The sequence below is a fragment of the Citrus sinensis genome, chromosome 5, assembly GCF_022201045.2.
Source record: "Citrus sinensis cultivar Valencia sweet orange chromosome 5, DVS_A1.0, whole genome shotgun sequence".
Taxonomy (NCBI): Eukaryota; Viridiplantae; Streptophyta; class Magnoliopsida; order Sapindales; family Rutaceae; genus Citrus; species Citrus sinensis.
The window spans coordinates 30936358-30956720 of NC_068560.1; the positions used below are offsets into that span (position 1 = coordinate 30936358).

Below are 20363 nucleotides of genomic sequence, written 5' to 3' on the forward strand. Positions count from 1 at the left end.
GAAATATATTTCTTTAATCTTTCAAAAGACATAATTATGTGACGGCAGGTTTCTGTATTAACAAGAGTATCCAAGTAATTGCTGACTTGGTAATGTATTTGTGTGAGAGAGTTGAAAGGAATACATCATTCCTTGTTTCTTTCTTCAATTTCAGTTGAAAGTAGTGTTTGCTTCAGATGGGGTGTCTATGAATAAGATAGATTAATTCTTAAATGTTCATGCACAAATACAATGCAATGCACATCGAATATTAAAGTTAGGTGCATTACTTCAGTTAGGAAATTATTTTAATATTGTCCGCGTAAGCGGCTTGTCCACATTCACACGTTTCAATTGGACGTCACTAACTAGGGTTTCATTCATGCAAGACAAAGCTAGGGATATATTATGTGTATTGAGTATATTTGTTAATTGTGAGGTGCGACAGGATAAGCGACACGTGATTCTTGTTACTATTTTTATCTTTTATAATTATATATAATTCATTAAAAAAAACAATTGAACCTAGCTAATATAAGAAACGGACAAAAATAAGCTGGCCAATCAAGCGATCGGATATTGGTAGGTAGAAATAGATACGACCGGGCTGGCTGAAGGTTCCCAAAATAGTATTTTAAAAATTTATGAACAGGATGTCTTGGAGAGTTGGGAGTTTCTTTCTACAAACAAAATATGAGATAAAATTAAAGAAGAAAACACCAAAAGTGGAAATAAATTAAGAATGACGTGAAAAGATGTGTACATTTGAATATACACGTCCAACAAAGCACGTTATAAAAGAAGAAAAAAAGTTTTAATTGTTTGTAAAACCAGAACAGCAAAATTCTGTGCAAGTGAGAGAATGTTTTTTTAGGCCGAGCTCTTTGAAATAGGCATTGTGTAAGTTTACGTATGATCCAATACCTTCAGTTGGGCTGAACAAAGCTCAGGGGGAGACCAATATCTTATTGGGCCTACGTTGCTCCCAAATAGTCCACTTTTGGGATATTTATCTTGGTGCCCCTACAAGTACTGTCCCTCTCGTATTGGAATTAGCCTCTAAGTTGACTACTATTTTTTGTTTTCCCCATTATATAATAATAAACTCATTTCAAGAACCACGAGAACTTGTATTATTATACCACTAAAGGTTTTAAAAGTAAAACAACATTTTTTTGTAAGTTTAACTAACAATTTGTTATTGGAGAATTTTAATTGTCAGATGATAATAGCATCAATCACTGAAAATTTAAACCATAGTTTTTTAAAGTTAATATTCCCTATACAATATATATTTTCAAAGGGTAATGTCAGATATTTCAATTTTTTTATAAAATTCTGTCGGTTATAAAATTCTGTCATCGGCCTAGTTAATGACACGTAATATAAAATATCAATAACACATAATATAAGATGAAATTTTTGGCATACGAGTTTGAGATATTACTGGGAAATTGAATTTTAAAAAAAAAATTCAGAACGGTGGGGGCGTGCGCGTCACCGTAATTTTAAAGCGAGTGGGATAATTATATATCTCAATCATCAATGCGGACGCGGAGGTCCAAAGCTCATTTCACCTAAAGTCGTTCAACCAAAGTAATCAAAATCTCCTCATTCCTCAGACACGAAGCCTCCCTTCCCAATTTAAAGAAAAAAAAAATTATTTCTTATTTTATTTTATTTTCCCCCTAATTTTCTGAGAAATCCATAAAACAGCATCTAGCGAGAACAAGACTGCGACATCACACAAACTTCTTCTATCTCTCCCTAAAAAGGTAATTTCTGTTCTCAATTATCTTTGATCAATAATATAATTCTAATCTTGGGCTCTCGGCACTATTTTTTTCTTTTATCCCACTTCTTTCACAGTCTTTATTTCGATTGCAGAGCTACGACGTCGAATTGATTGATCGTATCGCGATGGCAATGACTTCTGATGAAACCACAAAAATATGCAGTCACTGGTAATTATTCTATCTCAATTTTTTGTTTTACAATTTATACGATAAGTCATATTTAAAATATGTAAAATTCAATTCGTATTTATTGATTAATTGTTTTACAGGATCTTTTTTTTTGGGCACCTGATTTAGCTCAAGTTTTATGTAACTCTTGTTTGATATTTGTGGAAAATTTACTGTAAACTTAAAAGTCAACTCAATTGATTTTGACCATACAGGTTTTTTTTATTCCCTTTGACCTTCACTTTCCTCACTTAATTTGGAGGTTCAATTTTTGTTAAATAACATGCTGTAGATTTGTTTCTGGATCGGATTGATTTATTGATTGACTTTAGGTTTGGATCTTCTCCTGAATATGGTGTTAGATATGGAAAGTTGCTTAGAAGCTGATATTAAGGATGTTATAGTAGTGGGCTAGTGGCCTAACCACCTAACTCTGTGATTGCTGCGATGTGATGTGTTACATTTTGCCAGTTTTTACGGATCAGTTCTGTTCAGCAATGGTATATTCATCATTCATTCCCTAGTATTAGTGTGAGACCGTGACAATATGTTCCGGGCACTATTTTATATTGCAATTTACTTCATGAATTTCTGTTGTATAATTTTGCCACTTTTTTTTGTCTTTTTAGTGACAGAGCTATACCGTCTTCAAATATTGATTTGCATTTTGCACATTGCTCGCGGAATCTGGAACGATGTAAAGTATGTGGTGACATGGTTCCAAGGAAATATGCTGAGGAGCACTTCTTAAATACCCATGCCCCGGTACGTGATTAACTAATGTGATGCATGCTGGTATATAGTGAATGTGAACTTCCGCAAGTTCTTAGTGCCATATGTATTCATTCTAATTTGTGCTGGAGTTCACCTTGGAAACTGGGAATTCTACTGTTGCCTTGGCCATAAAGTAAGGCAGTTGAGAGGAAAGCATCTCAGTTGGGGGTTGGTGGGGTTCTTAAGGTGATAGTTTGTGTGATTAAGAAAAGTTGAATTGTTGAAAGAAGTTTGCATGACTTTTATGATGGTTAATGCAACTACTAGAAGCATACACCAGGAGAGATAGGTCCCTCTGCTGGGATTACCAATAAGGAAATTTACCACTAGGTTGCAGGTGGACAACTTACCTTGCTTTCATTTTAACTACCAGAGTACAAGTTACATCTCTGAAGTCATTGGTTGAGCCTATGACTCTTTGTACTAACTGCAAACTTTCTATTTCATTTCCTCTCACTTCCTCTCCTTGCTCTGCCTCTCTTGTATGGAATGAGTCCTGAACTCATGATAGTTACCTTGGGCTTGCTGGTAGCCTATGCGTTTCAGGCCTCTGCTCAACAAAGTTAAAAATATTGCCTGTCTTTTACCCCATAGCATGTGCGCCCTAGCTTATGTGTATAGAATTATTAAGGAAACTAGTGTTGATAGCATTAGAGAGAATGTATTTTCATATTGGCCTCATTGGTAGTTGACTTTGAGATTTTTTTGTTTTATGCCATATGTCTTTAAAATGTTGGTTTGTAAAATCAGAAGCAGGCTAGGCAAGTCTGGACTAGATCAACCATTTGCTTATTTAGAATGAGACCGCTCAATCATTAATAATTTTTTTCAGACATATATTTGGGATGATGTCTTGTTGATACACAAATGACAAAACCATCTTAGTGATTGATCAAAACTGATAGGTGCAGGCATACCAGTTTTTTTGATTGAGGAATTGGAGTAGGTATACTATGTGTTTCGATGATTTCTGTTATTGACTTTCATGCTTTTGAGTAGGTGGCCTGTTCACAGTGCAGCGAGACAATGGAGCGTGAAATTTTAGCCATCCATAAAGGTGAAAAGTGCCCGCAAAGGATTGTCACTTGCGACTTTTGTGAGTTTCCACTGCCTGCAGTTGATCTGGCCGAGCATCAGGTGGCAATCGTCAATAATTTTGAAAATGGAAAGACAATAGCTGATGCCATATCTTCTTACTTGGGTGTGATGCTTTGTTGCTTTGTTATTGTAGGAAGTCTGTGGGAATCGCACAGAACTTTGTCATCTGTGTAACAGATATATTAGGTTGCGAGAAAGATATAACCATGAAAGTAGGTGCACAGGTGTCCCAGAAAACACTGTTGGATCTTCCAGGTATGTTTGCTTGTGTTTTACCAGAGCTATAGTTACATAGATTTGTTTTAGTTACATTCCATCACTTAGAACTGAACAGTGGCATTGGTAATTCAGAATAAATATAAGCTAAGATTTTGAATCTTATGGAGTCAATTTGCGATGACCTGTGTTGATTCAAAATTCTGGGAGTCTGGAAAAAGAAGATGGTTTAGATGTGTAATTTTGCTCTCTATCTTTGTCTTTTAAATTTTCCATTTCAATCTTTGTGAAGGAATGTAAGGGCAGCTGAAAGTGACCAAGGGGCTCACAGAAGGCCGGCACCCCCGCCGCCAAACGAGTTTTATCGGAAACGATTTCTACTTACCATAGCAATAACAGGCATTGCTGTTCTATTAGGATCTCTTTTTTTCCCGAGAAAGACAGAGACTAGTCAAGTGCATTAGCAGCAGAATAGAGGATAAACACGGGAGGAGTATATATTTCGGTGACAAACCAATGTATTCCATTTATCTGTACCTAGATCATCTAAAAGCATGTACTGCTATGACCTCACTGAACTCATTGGCATTTTGGCAATATGTTGAACGGCTATGCAACATTTGTTTCTTGCTTTATTATGAAGAGTTTCATCATATTCACTTGTGCTAGAAATAATTTGTTGTACTACATGGTACACACAGTCCCGCAGATCTGCTATAGCTTACTTTTTGTCTTATCTCTTTAGTTGAAAGTATACTTCGTCATGATATTGAGGCATTTTCTTGGGCGTGCATCTGTAATAACACCTTTCAACTGTAATAGTGGCTATGGTCGGTGTTTGAGGTAGTTGTGCTTGCCTCAACTAATTTTCAATAAATGATGGGTGGGTAGTTAGTTTACCTGTTCATGGTGTTTGTTGTCGTTCCAGGTCATATATTATTTATTTCGAAGAATTTTGCCTCCTTACATGCCCTATTCTCAACTTCAACGGTTGGTTTCTCTTTTTTTTTCCCGGATTTTTGTATTCAAACTTAAAAATAATTTTTTTCTTTTTTATGGAAATTATAAACTTCTAATTCGAATAGTAGTAGAGTTGTGATATGATATTGTAAATAAAAATTACATGTTATTAAAAAAAACAAGAGTGAAAAGAAAAATTACATCTTCTATCATCTGATGGTCAAGCAGTTGCCGCCCGCTGGTCAACAAAATAATAGTGTGGGACTACTAACATCCTTATAATTTTCATTTAGAGCTTCTTTTCTATCATGAGCTACATTAGTTTAAAAAATATAATTTTTATTTTTATTTTTTCAGTCTCTTTCAAACAACTCGAAACCTTTAATTATGATTTCTATGCATAAATTTTTGAATGGTTAAGTCGTATATATTTAACTTAAAAAATATATATCTTAGTTAATTAGAGTTGAAAATGGTCTCAAATAGTTACTTTGTAATTTTTTTTAAAAAAAAAGTTGATATGCAAGAAAAGGAGGAAAAAAGTTATTTTTTTTCAAGTTTATATAGGAAATTGATAATGGATGAAGAGATTGACAAGAATAAGAATATGTACTAAAATCACATTGATTAGAATGCAAAGTGTTTGTGAGGGAATGAAAAAAGAAAAAAAAACTAAAACAGTTATTCTTGTGATTGTATGGGTGTAAAGAGTTAGAGAGGGAAACTTATAGAAAGAAAAATAAGAGTTTAATTAGATTTATTTTATTTTTATCTTTGGATATAATTGTGATAGAGAGGGGGTCTAACAAAAATTACAGAGGGGTACTAATAGTCCCACTCAAGTAAGTATTGTGATGTCAACTTTCAATTGCTCTTAATTTGTTGAATGGAAACTTAATATTCCATGGCATGTATTTTGTTTTAATAATACCTCTAACTTAATCTTTAGATGTAGTTCAACTGATTGTGAATACTTTTTACATCTATTATTAGTTGTAAAGTTGGTATTTTGTGGATAAGGTCATTCATACCGTCTAAATTTTATTTTAAAAAAATATACATGTGAAGTTTGATTTTAAAACATAAATATCTTACCTTTGTAATATTTGCAATAAAAAATCTCTAAATTCAGTTTTTTTTTATTTTATGGGAAATTATCATTGCACCACTCTTCTTTTATCTTATATTTATACAGAAAATTCTAACATGTTCTCTGCACCACCTTTCTTTTGAAATTTGTATCAATTAGCCACTTTTGCACTAGCACCGTTAAATAATTTAAAAATAACAATTTTACCCCTAAATAAATTTAAAAATTATTTTATCTTGTAAAAACTTTGAAAATAAAAAAATTATAATTATAAAAATACCCCTACATTTAGTAAAGAAATAAATCTAAAAATTAAAATTTTTATTTTTAATAAAAATTATTTTAATAATTTAATAAAAATTATAATTATAAAAATAATTAAAAAATTTTGGGATTTAATAAAAATACCCTAAATTATTAAAATTTTGGGATTTATTTTTAAATAAATAAATTTAGTTATTTTTATTATAATTTTGTAAAATTATAAAATTTTAATAAAAATAATTATTAAAATTTTTCAAAATCTAAATTTAATAAAAATCAACTGAGCACCTCTATTTTAGATTTATTTTTTAAAAATTTAGAGGTATTTTTATAATTATATTTTTTGATTTTTTAAACTTTTATAAGATAAAATGATCTTTTAATTTATTTAGGGTTAAAATTATCATTTCGTTTAAATTATTTAACGGTGTTAGTACAAAAGTGGCTAATTGATATAAATTTAAAAAGAAATATAATGTAAAAAATATATTAAAATTTTGTAGTTGTTAGATGAATATAAAATAAAAGAAAAATGGTGCAATGATAATTTTTTATTTTTTTATTAAAAGAAAAAGGGACAGATTTGAACAGGTCAAAAGAAGACACGTGTAATCTTCTGCCCTATGGTGGCAACTCTTATAAAATCACTCTGAAAATAATAATTAAGGTATCACAGACCTCATCACTCGATTAAATTAAATTCTGATATCAAATTAAAACGAACTTTAAACGGTTAATTCTTGCCGCCACTCGGATCCATCATCACTTCACCACCACCACCGCCAAGACTGTAGCCACAATCGCATGCGGCAGCGTCTACAATCCCCACTATCAAGCGAGTCCGTTGAGAGCCTATGAAGAAGAGATTGCAGAGGATCGCAGATTTTTTGGGTAGTTGTGACTGTGGCACCTGTACCAATCAAGTAGCAGAAGGCATCTCCGGTTGTCTGAAACCCCGAGGCAAGTGTGTATTCATTCTCAAACTATTTTAGTTTACTCTGATTTCACAGTATTTTTTTAATCGCTTTCATCAAATTCAATAATTAGTTCATGTTCACTTGACACACTAGAGATTTTTTTATCACGTTGAATTTGAGTGACTGAAATTGATTGAAATTATATTTAATGAGTTTATGGAAACTAACTAAGACCTGGCAACTTGAATTCATTGCGAAGCTACAACATGTAACTTCTATGTTCTGATTTTTCATTCTTTATATAGCTTGTCTTGCATCAAAACAGTATAAAGAACTGAACAAAATTTTGAAATGGATCCAGGTTCTCATGGTGGGGATCAAGTTCTGCAAAATAGCACGTGGCCCGCCATGCCAACTCAAGCAGTTCGGTTGCATATCAAAGATCATCATGTAATTTAATTTTGCACCCATATTTCTAATGCGTTAGACTTGTAATTGTTAAAGATTTTGATTCACTTGATATGGACATTAGCATTAAGTCAGATCTTATAGTTTCAGATTGTGTATTAACACGTGCAGGTGGTGCTGGACAATGGCATACTCCAAGTCACATTATCAAAACCTGGCGGGATTGTTACTGGAATACGATATAATGGCATTGATAATTTGCTCGAATTTCGTAACAAGGAAACCAACAGAGGGTACTGGTTTTACATCTACTTTTTCCCTTTTCGTTATATTTTTGTTAGTTTCAATTTGAAAATGTCTATTCTAGCGGAGGTACTGAATGTTGGAATTTTTCAATTCGTAATAGCAAGAAGTAGTTTATAGTGTGATTAATGAAATTTCAAGCGTGGGATTTGGTCTTTTTATGTGTGCCATGTTATATCATGGAAATTGAGAGAAAACTTCACTAACATGTAGTCTTTTCTTTGTATCCTCTGTTAACCCAATCTTTCATTCTGAGGCATTTGCTCTCAACTGTAAAAAGAAATCATCCCTAATCTCATACTTTATCATGCAGCTATTGGGACCTTATGTGGAATCCACCAGGAGGCAAGGGAATGTTCGATGTGTAAGCCATCCTCTCACTTTGGTTCTTATCAGTGATAACCACAGTTGAACACGCTTATCTTTTCTCGTTTTAATCATATTAGAACACTAAATATTAACAAAAGAAAATTAATTCCGTAGATCTTTTCTCATGCCCACAGGTAAAAACTGTCCCATAACAAGATTACTTGATAGATACAAGTGGTTGGACTTAATAAATTTTGTACTTGAAATCTCACCAAAAACAAAGGAATCTATGAAGCATATATCACATGAGCAGCTTGCTTGATCTTGCATTTTAATTTCTTGGATGTTGGGAGCTGCTGTTGAATAATCTTATACCATCAATATGTTCTCTTCTTTATAAGTTTCACTTATCATCTCAAGTCTCAACTTATGGTATGTTTGGGATTTCTTGCTTTTACTTATAGCCCGTTTGGGCCCAGCTACTAAGGTGTTTGATAACACTTGTAGCTGGGCTTTGGCAGTTTAGCAAATTTTTTTTCCCAATTTCTACTCCACAGCTGTAGCTTTTACTCCACAACAACTGCAGCTTAAAAGCTACAGCACCACACTCCCAAACACACCCTTAACTTTGAAAGCACAGCAGCCAAGTGCCATAAACACTAACATTTAATTGGATTTTAATCTTACTCCTCACTCCCCTACCTGTATTTGACAATTAGTGATTCCATGTCATAGCAACTGTGACTTCAAAGCCACCAAAACACTTCAATCCCAAACGTACACTGAGTCTAAAGACAATGGCTTTGGACACTTGGTTCTGTTTTATGGTTACTTACTGGTTTATTATCAAAGCTTCAAAATTGTTAACCAAAAATTCATATTTATCTGATTAATCTTATTTTTCGTTTTTGTGACTAGACTGATATATTATTATACTTGTTTCACTGATTGATGCAAGAACTGCTTCTCCTGCAGGATAAGTGGAACAAGTTTTAGGGTTGTAGTGGAAAATGAGGAACAAGTTGAGCTCTCTTTCTTAAGGACCTGGGCTTCCTCACTTGAGGGAAACTACATTCCATTAAACATAGATAAACGGTCCTTGTTCTTATTATACATATGTTTGTTGTAATGTTATTTTGGATACATAAGCAACGATGCTGACTTCTTACTTGCAGGTTTATAATGCTTCGTGGTTCATCAGGGTTTTATTCTTATGCCATTTATGAGCACTTAAAGGAATGGCCTGCATTTACTCTTGGACAAACCAGATTTACTTTCAAGCTCAGAAAAGAGAAGTAAGCAATTTTATATCTTCTTCATGTTATCAGATATACTGCTGTCTACTAGTGTAGACAAATCTTTGGGGAATTTATGTATTTTAATTGGAAAAAAAAATATTCTGCTGGTTTTTTTGACTTATCTATCATGATACTAAAACATTTCTCCCATTATCCATGGTGTAAAGATCGATGAAAGTGGGGTCTTGTAACTGCATTTCTGATGTTCTTTCCCCAGAATTGAAAATTGGTGATATTATCTAAGAATATCTATGTGCTGTCTATTCCTTTTTGCTTTGCTCTTAGCACTAAAGGGCCATTGGCTTACATAAGAGGAAGAGCTAGCACAAGGGCTATGGGCTGATGAAATCGGTCACTAATTTCACATCAAGTAAGCTGTGCTGTGAAATGTTGTAGATCAAATCAGGTGAAACCTTAGGCAATATTTGGCCGCTGACATATAGTTTTTGTTGAAACTATAGAATGAAATTATCTTTTAACTAGTTTACCCATGAAAGAGTAAACTTATAATAATAGAGAATACAAAATATAGAACATTCATCATTAATTTGTCAAACTTAAAACTAAGCTAATTATTTGTTTTGTAAACTGCTAAAGTTGGCTTCTCATGATCTGACGAAGACAGAAAGCAGAAGAAGGAGCCCATTAGGTCTGGGATTAGATTCTCACCATTGGCCTGGGAAAAAATGGTCCTTAATGTACTTGAAGAAAAACAAAAAAACTTTTCTTCATTAATAAGCAGTTTAAATTATAGCTAATAATTTGTTCGAATTTTTGGGTTGATAGGTTTCGCTATATGGTCATAGCTGATAATAGGCATAGACAAATGCCCTTCCTGAGGACCTGTCAACAGGAAGAGGTCAGCCCCTTGCCTATCCAGAAGCTGTCCAACTTGTTAATCCCACAGATCCTGAGCACCAAGGAGAGGTACTTTGCCTGCACCAATTTCTTTATGCTTATGTCCCAGTTGGCAGTTCCTTCAGCACATGATAAAAAAGCTATGATAATTTATTGTTCTGACCCCTAACTTTCTAGAGTTGATGTGACAAAGTGTCCATTCTAAGGCATGCTTTCTGGATCTAACTCATTGGAAAATGATCGGGATCCTTTCCTTCCTACAAAGCAGTTGGTATGTAGAAGTAACCAGTAGGTTACTTATAATCTCGTGATTTTCAGGTCGATGACAAGTACCAATATTCATGCGAGAATAAAGATCTTAAGGTCCATGGGTGGATATGCCGCACTCCCCCTGTAGGGTTTTGGCTAATCATACCAAGTGACGAGTTCCGATCTGGTGGACCTTTGAAACAGAATCTAACCTCACATGTGGGCCCCACCACCCTTGCTGTAAGTAACTGATCTCAAACTACAGTCTCTATGAACAATTTGTAGTGTGGATGGCTTCTGGTTGATGATTCTGATTACGACCTTGGATTCCATAAATGTCATGAATATGATATCAACAGGTGTTTCTGAGTGGGCACTACGCAGGAAAATATATGGAGACACATATTGGACAGGATGAGCCATGGAAGAAAGTTTTTGGCCCTGTTTTTATCTATCTTAATTCTGCTGCAGATGGAGATGACCCACTCTGGCTATGGGAGGACGCTAAAATAAAGGTTCCACCTGTAAAGAACAGCACTTCTTTTTTGTTGTGAAGCTACTCTGTTTACAGATTATTGACCTTTTGAGAGATCAATTTTGTGCAGATGATGTCTGAAGTCCAAAGTTGGCCATACAATTTTCCTGCTTCTGAGGATTTCCAGAAGTCAGAAGAACGGGGTTGTGTGAGTGGTAGACTACTAGTCCAAGATAGGTAGGCATGCAGGATACACCTATTGTGCTATTAGGAAACTATTATTTCTGTAGTTAGAGAGAGATTCATTCAAAAAGCAAAGGGCCAATATAAGTAAATGTTTAAAAAGAGTAACTTGAGGAAATTCTGGTAATAGTCACTATAGTTTTGGGAGTAAGAGAAACATGATCAAAGGTTAAGCAAGTTGACAAATGAATTAAGTTTGTGAATTTACTTCTACCTCCACGAATTAAAACAAGTGGATGATTGGTTGTTATGAATTGACAACTGCCAGAAACTGAAATACTGGCTTCTGGTAAATTGTTCATTGTTTATATCCTGGTGTAGTTAATCCGATCGAAGTTTTTGTGATTAACTGATTATTACCAATAGGTATATTAGCAATGACGTTATATCCGCAAATGGTGCTTATGTTGGGTTAGCCCCACCTGGAGATGTAGGATCATGGCAAACAGAATGCAAGGTACTTTTTCTTCTCTAATGTTTTGCTATAATTTTTTTTTTTTTTTTGGCAAAACTAGTGGCCTGGTCTGCTTGTAAATTATGTACAGCCATATAGCAAGTGGCCATGATATGCTTTTTCTGGTAACTAGCTATAAGAGGAGCATTTTATTTTTGAACCATTGCAAAATATTTACAAGATAGAAAAAGGAGTGAAATCTTTGAGAAACCTACTTATGTTCTCTCCGAGCTTTATCTATTTATGTTCTCAATTAGCTCCTCTGGTATGCTAAATACCTAAAATACTGGGGTGTTTCCTTCTCACTCTAGGATTACCAATTCTGGACCACAGCTGATGAGGATGGCTGTTTCTCCATAAAAAATATACGTACTGGCAACTATAATCTTTATGCCTGGGTCCCTGGTTTTGTTGGAGACTACCGATCTGATGCTCTTGTTACAATAACCTCGGGTATTGTTCCTTCAACTTTGATTCACTTCTTCCAGAATTTAGTGTATAATGGAAATTAATTGTTTTAAATAACATGTTATACAGGTTCCAATATCAAAATGGGTGATCTAGTATATGAGCCTCCAAGAGATGGACCAACATTGTGGGAAATAGGCATCCCTGATCGGTCTGCTAGAGAGTTTAATGTTCCTGATCCTGATCCGAAATATGTTAATAGGCTTTTTGTGAATCATCCTGACAGGTTAGCTTCCTACCCTTTCTTAAAATTGAGATTCAGCGAGTATATCCACTCTTCAATATGTTGTTCTACTGGATTATTTGTACTATTGGGGTCTACTTTTATTTAGGTATTTCTCATTTACATCCACTGTATGCGCAATATAATTTTTTAGGGCCACTGTCTACTTAATATTTTGAGGTTTGATTAGACAAGTTAACCTGATATATTTGACAATTTCCCTTGCAGGTTTAGGCAGTATGGGTTGTGGAGTAGATACACAGAGCTATATCCAAATGAAGACTTGGTCTACACAATTGGTGTCAGTGACTACAGCAAAGATTGGTTCTTTGCTCAGGTTGTCAGGTAAAGTTCTTTCTCCAGCATGTATTTAACAAGTATTAGGTCACTTATCAAGTCGATCTAGATAGGACTGAGTGGAAATATTTCATTGGTGTGAGAAGCATCGCTATTTATTATTGTTTTTGGATGTTAAAAACAATAATGATGGAACGACTGGTCACTAGAAAGCATGCTAGTGAAAGAATCTAAACAATTTTTTATCATATCTGGTCTACTTTGCTTATATGACTAGGATTTTTTGTTATCATTTACTGTGTCACATATATAGTCTAGGCCGTACATCTCACATTCTAGCATGATAGTTGATCCTAATGTTAGTTTTTTAAATGGCAATTTGAAAGCTTCATAGTGAGAAAATGACTGTTTGAAGTGATTAGGCATTGTGCTCAATCTATCTGGCTTTACAATTTCAGGGAGATGGATAATAAAACATATCAAGGAACCACCTGGCAAATTAAATTCAAACTTGACCATGTGGATCGGAATAGTTCCTACAAATTGCGGGTGGCAATTGCAGCTGCAACCTTAGCTGAGTTGCAGGTAAAGAATATCGTGGTTATTATTTAAATTTCTAGTCTTTCTATCTGACAGAAAAGAATCCATTTTGCATGCATTTTATTGAAAGTTTCTCACTTCTATTCAAGGTCCGTGTTAATGATCCAAATGCAAACCGTCCTCTATTTACAACTGGACTGATAGGGAGGGACAATGCCATTGCAAGACATGGAATTCACGGGCTCTACTTGCTGTACCATGTGAACATACCAGGTACCCGGTTTATTGAAGGGGAGAATACCATCTTCCTGAAACAACCAAGATGCACAAGCCCCTTTCAAGGGATTATGTATGATTATATTCGTTTAGAAGGACCCCCAGTTTCTTGATTCTATCACAGAAAATCATGCTCTTGTTAGTAAAAGTAATTAATTAGTACCACATTGTTTAGAAGGATTACAGAAGTACTCTATTTAAGAATTGTTTATACCATATATAAACAAAAACGTCGGCACTAGAAAAACCATTTATACATGTACAAATATAAGTTTGATTTGAGAGCCTACAGGGTACGAAACCTGATTTTTCAATCTATCCAGTTTGAACTGCATTTGAATAATACACAGAAGGTTTATCAGTATACTTTCCCTTTCACTTTAAACTGAAAAATAGAGAAAAAATAAATTTTAATGCGCGAAAAGATAAAATTACACTGCACTGCATTGGTTTTTTTTTTTTTTTGAACTGCATCTGAATAATATACAGAATTCTGAGATTTGTGTGACACTAGCAATAGGAAAAAATATACGGAGTTCCATTCTAATAAGAGATATCCTGTATTAAAATGTTTATTTATTTATTATTATTATTTTTGTCTTTCAGTTGGTTTTTACATTATTATAAATAAGGCATCTCTTGCATAAAATCACTTCCCAAAGCTTTTTTTTTTAATGAGCACATATTTGTGCAACGTGATCAAGTGATTGCGAATGAATTCACTAACTATCAAATATAAATACAAATATAATATAGCTGCCAAATAAAATAGATATACATCAAACAGTTTAGTTGATCAAAGTTAAGAAGCACCACTGTTACAAAGAAGGATACTCTTCATATAAAGAATCCCGCGCACTTAAGTTTTGTTCCTTCAACTGATTGTTATGCAGATCACACGACCGGACTTGGGTTTGGGAAGGTGTTGCTAAATCTTTTGGCACTAGGATTTTGTAAGTTTGAAGTTAGAACACCTTTTTTTTAAAAAAAAATTAAAATTAAAATAAAATAAATATAAATTCTTCGGATTAGTTCAAATGGGGTTGTCAGACGGGCAACAACCCACCTGTATTATACTTCAGAATAGACGTACGACTCTCATATATAGCGACTCTTACACGCCCTTTTTGCTAGCGCACCAAACAGTGTTGGCGACAAAGTAAAGAGTCGCAAGATATGCAAGTGGACAAAAAAAGAATGCTTATTCTCCATTTCAAGGAAACTATTTGTAAACAAACATAATTAATAAATACTCTTTGTTAGCCCATAAATCTTCCCCACTTCTTATTCTTCTTCTTTCGTGGCATTATTCAAGCTGAACTGTGTGAGAACTGAGAACCTCACCATGTCACCTCCAGCGGTGAATTTGCTTATTCAGGATCGCCATGTAGTTATATATAATTATATCCTTTTTGTGAAGAAAAACTACATAATGGAGTTGAGATTGATTAATTAATATACTTGAAGCAATATCTGTGCAGGTGGTGTTGGATAATGGCATACTCGAGGTTACATTTTCCAATCCTGGGGGAATCGTAACTGGAATTCGGTACAATGACATCGACAACTTGCTTGAAGTTCTAAATGACGAACTGAATAGAGGGTATTTTTTTTTTCTTAATTTCCTTTTTTTTTTTGGCCTTTTAATAATCCGAATATGCTTCAATAATTTTACTTGCATGGACGATAAACCTGAAGCATAAAGTTTGTGTGTAGGTACTGGGACCTTGTTTGGAATACGCCTGGAAGTACAGGAACAAGGGGAATATTTGATGTGTATGTCCTTCTCAGCTCCTTAGAAAAATTTAGTGACAGCTAATTGGAAAATTAATTTAATCAAGATTATATAGGACGATTCATTCTCCCATCAACTCACTCAATTAGTAGTTAAGAACTCGTGCAAGCATATATAATGAAATATGCAGGATTCAAGGAACAAGTTTTGACGTAATAGTGGAAAATGAGGACCAAGTAGAAATCTCATTCACAAGGACGTGGGATTCTTCCCTGGAGGGCAAGCTCGTGCCCTTAAATATAGACAAAAGGTGCTACTAATTCATTCATTATTCATTATCTTTAAAGCTCTCTCAGCATATCTATATATATTTTTTGTAATATTATTACCATTTGTACTTGTTTAATAATATATATAGGTTCGTAATGCTTCGAGGTTCGTCAGGATTCTACACCTACTCCATTTACGAGCACTTGGAGGAATGGCCTGGTTTCAATCTCGGAGAAACCAGAATTGCTTTCAAGCTCAGAAAAGACAAGTACGTACGCAAATTTTATTCTACTTTCATGTACAATTTAATCATTTATAAAATTATTCATTAATTCATTCCTCATTCCACCCTCCAAGAGATGTTTAATATTGTCATGCAACTTACTTCGAATAGACAAAAGTTGAGTATAAAGTATAGAAACGAAAAAAAAATAAAAAAATCTACTATCAATTGTCTATTGTATGTTTAATTAATTAATGAAGGAAGAGATATCCTTAGAAGTGCTTAACCGAGCTATTTTCAATATCTGTGTTCAGCTGTCCACCTGAATTCGAGTTTTGAAAAGATAAAGGATTTAAAAAAAATTTTTTTTTTTTTTAAAAGGCTTTGCCCACTTCCCTCCCTTTGTTCTGATATTGAATAATATGAATGGGCAGATTTCATTACATGGCGATAGCAGACAACAGGCAACGATACATGCCGTTGCCTGATGACCGTGTGCCGCCGAGAGGCCAACCCTTGGCTTATCCTGAAGCTGTTCTCCTTGTCAATCCTGTGGAGCCCGATTTCAAAGGAGAAGTAGTTTCTTTTCTTTTATAGTTTCTTCAAATTGCAAGTAATTAAGAAAAGATATATTTATATTGCATTTGAATTTGCAGGTGGATGACAAATACCAATACTCATGTGACAACAAAGATATAAATGTCCATGGTTGGATTTGCACCGACCCCCCGGTCGGTTTCTGGCACATCACCCCCAGTGCTGAATTTAGAACTGGAGGACCTCAAAAACAGAACCTTACCTCCCATGTGGGACCCACCACTCTTTCCGTAAGTTCAATTTTTATTTTTATTTTAAATGATCAATCAATTAATTAATTAGCTTATTAGGTAGTCATACTAAAGCATATACAATTTCTTTAAAAAATAAATAAATAAATTTATGGACCAAAATGGCGTAATCAGGTGTTTGTCAGTGCCCATTATTCTGGAGAAGACCTGGTGCCCAAATTCAATGCTGGCGAGGCGTGGAAGAAAGTTTTTGGCCCTGTCTTTGTCTACTGTAATTCTGCATTTGATGGTGATGACCCGCTTTCGCTTTGGGACGACGCTAAAATGCAGGTCAATTATTTTCGCATAGAATTACAGGCACCACTTTTTTTTTTAATTTCATAAAATTAATTAATGAGCAAGAAGACTAATGCATGCCTTGCAAATTAACTTTTAATTCCATCAGATGAGTGTAGAAACCGAAAGCTGGCCTTACAGCTTCCCAGCTTCAGATGATTTCCCAAAGTCGGACCAACGGGGTAACGTAAGCGGTAGACTATTGGTTCAAGACGAGTAAGCTTGCATATAACTTTTAATTGTTGTGTCAATCGAATTTGGATTGAGTGCTGATCTTTTAAAAATATGTAGCTATTGATTGGATAAGAACATAACTCAGATAAAAAAATGGATCCAAATTTACAAGTAATTACTTTAAAGTCTTGAAATTGAATTAAAAACGTCTAGGTACATTAGTGATGACTACATATCGGCAAGTGGTGCATACGTCGGGTTGGCCCTGCCAGGAGATGCAGGTTCATGGCAAAGAGAATGCAAGGTGATTTTGATTAAGTGAATTAATTCTTCAGTCTTATCTTCAGCTGCCCTGTATAATATATAATATATAACTTGGCTTTTATTGATCCCTATAGGACTATCAATTCTGGACGAGCGCAGATGAAGACGGTTATTTTTCAATTACTGCTGTACGAGCCGGTGATTATAATCTCTATGCATGGGTTCCTGGTTTTATAGGAGATTACAGATATGATGTTGTAGTTAACATAACCCCAGGTACTGTCTCTATGATCAATTTGTGCGAGTAATTACATAAAGATATTCAGTCACTGTTCCTGGTTAATAATGTAACATGTGATAAATGTACGTGTATAGGTTTTGACATTGATATGGGTGACCTTGTTTATGAGCCTCCCAGAAATGGACCAACATTGTGGGAAATAGGCATCCCTGATCGTTCTGCTGCTGAATTTTACGTTCCTGATCCTAACCCCAAGTACATCAATAAACTTTATCTCGATCATCCTGACAGGTTACCTCTGCTTCTGAAAATTTTATTTTATTATTATTATTATTTTCAAATTAGTTTGATTAGCACCATTGTTTCTCACGTACGAAGTGCCTACTTCCTCAGGAATTTGGTGATTGATCTGGTTGTTTGATTATTGGCAGGTTTAGACAATATGGATTATGGGAAAGATATGCAGAACTATATCCTGATGGAGACTTAGTTTACACAGTTGGATCTAGTGACTACACTAAAGATTGGTTCTTTGGTCAGGTTACTAGGTGAGAGCTTCTCGGCAATATCGTTTTGCTTGATCAAAACTGTCAATTATTTTTCTAGTTATAGAGTAACTGATTATAGATTTCAGTCAAATGACACATGAAAAATTCACTTTAAACTACATACAATTGCTGCAAGCTAAAATTTTAGTTAGGACATTAATGCCTAGTTACAAATATTGAGTAGCAAACATGTGGCAAGCTTGACAACAGAGCATTATCTGCTACACCCATTGAAAGTCAATAACTTGTGGAAGATTATACATCTCATCTTCAACTCTCTTACATTTCAGGAAAAAAGATAATAACTCATACCAAGGAACAACCTGGCAAATCAAATTTGAACTCGACAATGTGAATCAGAACAGTACCTATATATTGCGAGTGGCGATTGCGTCTGCAAATTTATCTGAATTGCAGGTATACTTGTACTCCAAATTACTTATTCCCTTTCAGATTAAAATTTATAATGTACTAATGAATTACTGCTGTCTTATATACATAGGTTCGGATTAATGATCCAAGCACAAATCGACCCCTCTTTTCAAGTGGATTAATTGGGAGAGACAATTCAATTGCGAGGCACGGAATTCATGGTCTTTATTGGTTGTTTAATGTGGATGTACCAGGTGCTCGCCTCGTTTCAGGCGATAACACAATATTTTTTATACAGCCTCGGAGCACAAGTCCTTTCCAGGGGATTATGTATGATTACATTCGTTTTGAAGGTCCTTCAGATACAACATCTAAGAAGGAAACTTCTAGATTATTAGAGAAATAAGTTAAAAATACGTCTACGATGTACATGCATCAGTTGAATATTACACATGGAAATGATTCTTTGTAATCTATAAACAATGAGGTGTTGCAAAGTGCATTATTTATCATTATTGACTTTACTACATATTCAGGATCAACACGGCTTGCTATTACACTATGTGAATTGTTGATGCATGCGTGAAACAGATAATATTGTGTTCTGTGACAAGTAATGACCCCTATTCTGCATTATTTTACAGCCAAAAATGATATCATCAGGATTCCAATTTATAGCAACAATTAGATACACATGTAATTGATAAATACTTTGGTTTAAGCACGTTGAAATACGTGATGAGAGAGAGCTTCATTATGCAAACGAAAGAATTTGGGTGCAATTGGACGCTCAAAACGACATGTTCTCTGATCTACAAATTAATAGACAACAAATCATCTAATATTCTACGCATACTTTTCATGACAAATCATCCTACAGAATTTTAGACCGATATGTCATTTAATTTATAGATGCAGAGACGATTAGCCGTCTAGTATTTTAAGAAACAAAGGACAAGCGCATCCATGATTACTTAGCAAATTTAAATGGCGGAGTGTTCATTTATGCTTAACAGAATTATAAGCCAATGACAGAACAATCCCAAGTCACATAAAAAACTACTGTTTATAGCATCATGCATGTATGCATGCTTAATATATCTTAATAACCCATTAAAGCATTTTTGGTTTATTGCGTGTAATAAATGGTACATGCCAAAATTAACAGTGAGCGCAACTGGTAAGATCTGGCAAAATCTGATGTACATTTGATTTGGCTGTAATTACAGTTAATATTTGATGAATTAGGAAGGAAATAATTTTTCATTAAACCAGCTACATCCTAAAAGCAAATATCTTTTTTGGTACCATCTAGTAATTAATGTCCTCAAAACAATGATAACTTTCCATCTTGTGAAGAAATAGTGAACAATAAAGCTCTCATAGTCACATATTTTTATTCTGATTCAAAATACCTCGCATTAGTTTGCTGCAATCGCTGTCACATCCATTGCTTTGTAATCATTGTTTAATCGTTGAAAAGGAGAGTCTTAAGGCAGTAATAAGACCTCTTGGTATAAAGCAGCCTCCCATGATTTCTCTTCTTTATCTTTTAGTTTCTGCCCAGTGGCTGGTTTCATCTCTTGGGGTGCAGTTGATTAATCAGGATAAACATGTAAATATTTTGCTAGCAAACTTATAACTTTTTGTTTTTTCTATTTTTGTTTTCTGTTGCGTGATGCATGCTATCTAGCTTAATTTATGAAGGGAAAAGAACAAAGTTATAGTAATGTTGGCGTTTCCAATCAT

At 34.3% G+C, this 20363-nt stretch overlaps 3 protein-coding genes across 6 annotated transcripts; all 3 read left to right on the forward strand.

Moving 5' to 3' along the window:
* Positions 1 to 1547: 1547 nt before the first annotated feature.
* On the forward strand, positions 1548 to 4686 carry LOC102630731 (uncharacterized). 2 transcript variants are annotated; one of them, XM_006472344.4, is made up of 6 exons: positions 1548 to 1754; positions 1849 to 1943; positions 2573 to 2708; positions 3717 to 3854; positions 3949 to 4070; positions 4324 to 4686. In XM_006472344.4, the coding sequence occupies exons 2-6, from the start codon at positions 1900 to 1902 to the stop codon at positions 4493 to 4495; spliced, it is 612 nt and encodes a 203-aa protein (XP_006472407.2). In that variant the 5' UTR covers positions 1548 to 1754; positions 1849 to 1899; the 3' UTR covers positions 4496 to 4686. The 2 variants fall into 2 exon arrangements, with proteins under 2 accessions (XP_006472407.2, XP_006472408.2); XM_006472345.4 differs by having other exon boundaries at positions 1867 to 1943.
* Positions 4687 to 7000: 2314 nt separating this feature from the next.
* LOC102631222 (rhamnogalacturonate lyase B) lies at positions 7001 to 13947 on the forward strand. The gene is given in 17 exon segments (XM_006472346.4): positions 7001 to 7305; positions 7624 to 7712; positions 7842 to 7963; positions 8287 to 8337; positions 9258 to 9377; positions 9458 to 9577; positions 10367 to 10410; positions 10413 to 10507; positions 10757 to 10927; positions 11047 to 11202; positions 11293 to 11399; positions 11772 to 11862; positions 12171 to 12312; positions 12397 to 12553; positions 12779 to 12895; positions 13306 to 13432; positions 13537 to 13947. Coding segments are annotated over 17 exon segments (2055 nt in total). The 5' UTR covers positions 7001 to 7199; the 3' UTR covers positions 13777 to 13947.
* An 800-nt stretch (positions 13948 to 14747) lies between these two features.
* Positions 14748 to 19162, forward strand: LOC102606842 (probable rhamnogalacturonate lyase B). Of its 3 annotated transcripts, none has more exons than XM_052440549.1 (15): positions 14748 to 15050; positions 15145 to 15266; positions 15380 to 15439; positions 15589 to 15708; positions 15817 to 15936; positions 16326 to 16467; positions 16548 to 16718; positions 16854 to 17009; positions 17125 to 17231; positions 17412 to 17493; positions 17588 to 17729; positions 17829 to 17985; positions 18126 to 18242; positions 18533 to 18659; positions 18745 to 19162. In XM_052440549.1, the coding sequence occupies exons 1-15, from the start codon at positions 15009 to 15011 to the stop codon at positions 19018 to 19020; spliced, it is 1941 nt and encodes a 646-aa protein (XP_052296509.1). In that variant the 5' UTR covers positions 14748 to 15008; the 3' UTR covers positions 19021 to 19162. The 3 variants fall into 3 exon arrangements, with proteins under 3 accessions (XP_052296509.1, XP_052296508.1, XP_052296510.1); XM_052440548.1 differs by having other exon boundaries at positions 14751 to 15050; positions 17403 to 17493; XM_052440550.1 differs by having other exon boundaries at positions 14751 to 15023; positions 15380 to 15708; positions 17403 to 17493.
* The last annotated feature ends 1201 nt before the right edge of the window (positions 19163 to 20363 follow it).